The sequence below is a fragment of the Morus notabilis genome, unplaced genomic scaffold, assembly GCF_000414095.1.
Source record: "Morus notabilis unplaced genomic scaffold, ASM41409v2 Scaffold294, whole genome shotgun sequence".
NCBI lineage: Eukaryota > Viridiplantae > Streptophyta > Magnoliopsida > Rosales > Moraceae > Morus > Morus notabilis.
In genome coordinates this window covers 204,348-207,751 of record NW_010365149.1, presented here as the reverse complement: position 1 = coordinate 207,751, position 3,404 = coordinate 204,348, and the positions used below count along the sequence as shown (strand labels likewise).

General features: G+C 36.3%; 1 protein-coding gene across 1 annotated transcript; it reads left to right on the top strand.

Moving 5' to 3' along the window:
• Window positions 1-128: 128 nt before the first annotated feature.
• Window positions 129-1,568, top strand: LOC21394109 (heavy metal-associated isoprenylated plant protein 36; the record flags this gene model as incomplete). The annotated part of the gene is made up of 2 exons (XM_024171726.1): window positions 129-213; window positions 461-1,568. Coding segments are annotated over 2 exons (1,020 nt in total), but the record flags the coding sequence as incomplete, so codon positions are not given.
• Between the last annotated feature and the right edge of the window lie 1,836 nt (window positions 1,569-3,404).

Here is a 3,404-nt window from a genome sequence, read left to right as displayed (position 1 = left end):
TAAAGTTCAAAAAAAAAAAAAAAAAAAAAAAAAACGTTTCTGGAAGTAAATTCTATTCACAGCCTTTCATTTCTACCTCTCCTTCAATCTCTCTCTCTCTCTCTCTCTCTCTCTCTCTCTCTCTCTCTTTTTCTCAGACATGGGTTTTGAAAGTCTCCATCCACTGCGAAGGCTGCAAAAGAAAAGTCAAGAAAATCTTGCAGAACATTGATGGTGAGTTGTTATAATAATTCTCATAAAACTTCATACTAATCCTCTAATATTTGAGCTTTTTAATTAGTTTTCACTCACAATGGCGCTTTTTCTTGACTATTTTCCATTTGGGTATTCTTCTTTTTCTAAGTCACTTCTCTGTTTTCACTGATATTCTGGCTCAAGTTCTTAGCTTTTACGGGTAATAATCTAGCCAAAGCTTGAAACTTTCCAGTTTTTTTCCTTATCTCGGTCTCCGACTTTTCAGGGGTTTACACAACGAATATTGATTTGCGGCAACAAAGAGTGGCCGTAACAGGAAATGTGGACGCTGAAACTTTGATTAATAAGTTGGTGAAGGCCGGGAAACACGCAGAGCTTTGGCCGGACCAACACCATAATCATAAAAAGCAAGGAAAATCGGGTAAGAAGAAAGAGAAAAAAAACGACACTTCTGAAAGCCCTCACGATCAAGAAAACGACAACAACAATCATGGTCATTGTGTTGAGAATAATAAGGAAAAAGAGACCGTAAAAGTTGAAGTTTTGCAAGTTCAAGACCCGTCTAAAACTCACGAAAACGGCGATAATAATAACAATAACGGAGGTAGTACTTCTCATGAAGGTGGGCAACCGGGAAAGCAGCACGGTTCGGGTGGACAGGTGAAGGAGCCAAAGGCTGAAGTTAAGCAGACGGTGACCGTCCACCCAGGTAGCCAGTCACCGGCGGTGGAGAAAAGTGATTCCCCGGGGGTGGCCGAGACTAGTGCTAGCGGTGGTGGGAAAAAGAAGAAAAAGAAGGGGCAAAAGAGTAATAACGTTAGCGTGAATGAGGGCGAGCACAGTGGTGCTTACGATGCGCCAGTGGGCAGCGGATCGCAAATTCCGGCTCAGGCCAATCACGGCGCGCCATGTCATCACGAGCATCAAAACCCCCAGCCTTACTACTCCCACCACCATAATGGCCCTCCGGTTTATGGGGTGAGCTACAGTACGGCGCACCCTAGCGGAAGCTACAGCGCGTCCTATTACGCCTCGCCACCACCTAATTACTCGTATTCCTATAGGAGGTACGTGCATCAAGGCGCGGTCATCGAGACGGAACCTCAGCCGTATGATCACGAGTCTTACTCGCCATCACAGCAGTCGGATTCGTTCGAGCTGTTCAGTGATGAAAATCCAAATGGATGCTCAGTCATGTGAAATGACCACATTAGCCATATTGATGGAGAGGGTTATTCTTCTTGTATAAGTTGATGCTGGGGGTAATTTTGTAATGAATGTAGATACGCGAGAAATATTGTAATAGTTTGAATTAGGAGAAGAAAAATAACAAGATGGGGGGGGGTTCTAGGAACGGGGAAGTGGAGTGACTTGAGGGGGTTTCTTTTTTAGTTGGTATTTGTGCGTAGCTTTATTTAGTACTTTTTACTCTTTTGAGGTTGGTTTAAAAAAGTAACTAGCCTTGTAATGCTTAGTTGTTTTGTGGGACCTTTGACTCTCTCTCTCTCTCTCTCTCTCTCATGTGTAGAGTAATCTTTCGTATTTTGGCTTATTACGTGTTGATTAATGACACGTTCTAGGGTTTTTAGGTTTCAGTAGAGATTGGTGGTTGTAAGTTACAAATTTTCAATCCAAGCAAAAAAAAAAAAAAAAGAAAAAAGAAGCCAACTCTTTTCAACTTATAAAAGCAGCAGTTAGTGTATTTTTTAGGATTACTTTTTTAAAATTACGAGTAGTTGTTTCATTCTACCCTATATAACTCGAAATGGCCAAACTCGTTAAGCTTATCATAAATTACATTTTTTAATAATAAGGTAATTCATATGTGATACATGATTTATACGTGAGTCAAACTGTTAAAAAACTTGATGCCTCAATGATGAAAATGTCAAAATTATAACTTATGAAAGACTTATAACTCGAAATGGCCAAACTCGTTAAGCTTATCATAAATTACATTTTTTACTAATAGAGGGCGTTTGGTATGGGATAATCATAAGAAATCATATTTTCAGGAAAGTGATGAAAGGTAATATGATTCTTAAGAATAATACATTATTGTGTTTGGTTTCATACATAAATCTTTCATGATGAAAATGTCAAAATTATAACTTATGAAAGACTTAAAAGGGGAAATTTTATTCATTTTGAGTTGTAGATGGCAGGATGAGAAAACCCATATTTTTTAGGGGTCAAATTTAAATTGACCTTTCTTTTTAAGCATTTCCCAAAAAAAAAAAAAAAAATTTGGCAAAACTAGACCGACTTTTTTTTTTTTTTTTTTTAATTCTTTGGTTCTAACTACTATTCAAGTGCATAAAAACATAGAGTATGGAAGTTTGTGACCTTTTTTTGCACCCTCTTCAAAGCTTTATTAGTGGTATGGTGTAATTTCCATGGTTATGAGTTGCTTAGTTGTTTCGGTAGGGCCTTTACCTTCTGGTGTGTAAAGGGGGCTTGGAAGTGGGAAGCTTGATTCATAAAAAGGGAATGTCGATGGTGAAATGAAATCAGTTTACTTTCCTTGCTTATAATAGATAATATTTAAGGAAAATAGAGTTTGAGTTTTACAGGCGCTTCGTCATTTGGTGTGCTGCTAATTGCATTAGAAGGCTCAAGTGTAGAAAAGACAATATAACTTTGGGTTAATCTTATAAATGGTCCTTGAAGTTTTGTCTCAATCTCACTTTAATATTTGAATTTATAAACATTGCACAGTTAGTTCCTGAAGTTTTATTATGTCTCTATTTCGCTCATTATATTAGCTTAATGTTAAATATTTGACAGAATCTTTAGAAATTACGGACTAAAATTGAAAATATATAAAGTTTAAAGACTAAAATAATACAAGAAACTAAAAGTTAACTTCCACAGATAGACTCAAAATTTTAGTTGTTTCTAATTTTAGACTCTAATTTACATAAATTCTATCAAATTTTAGCACCTAATAGATGGAATGACTGAAACTGAAACAAAATAAAACCTCAGGAACCATCTGTGAGACGTTTGAAAAATTAGGAGCTAAAATGAGATTACGTATAAACTTCAAGGACCATTTATGAAATTAATCCTATAACTTTTTTTCCCTCTGATAATCTCTTATGTTAAATACGCAAAGCCTTAGAAATGCAAATCCTTTTCTAGTGTTTGATGATGGATTATGTATTATTATTGGTGCTTTCTTTATTTTCTATATGAATTTTTCTAAT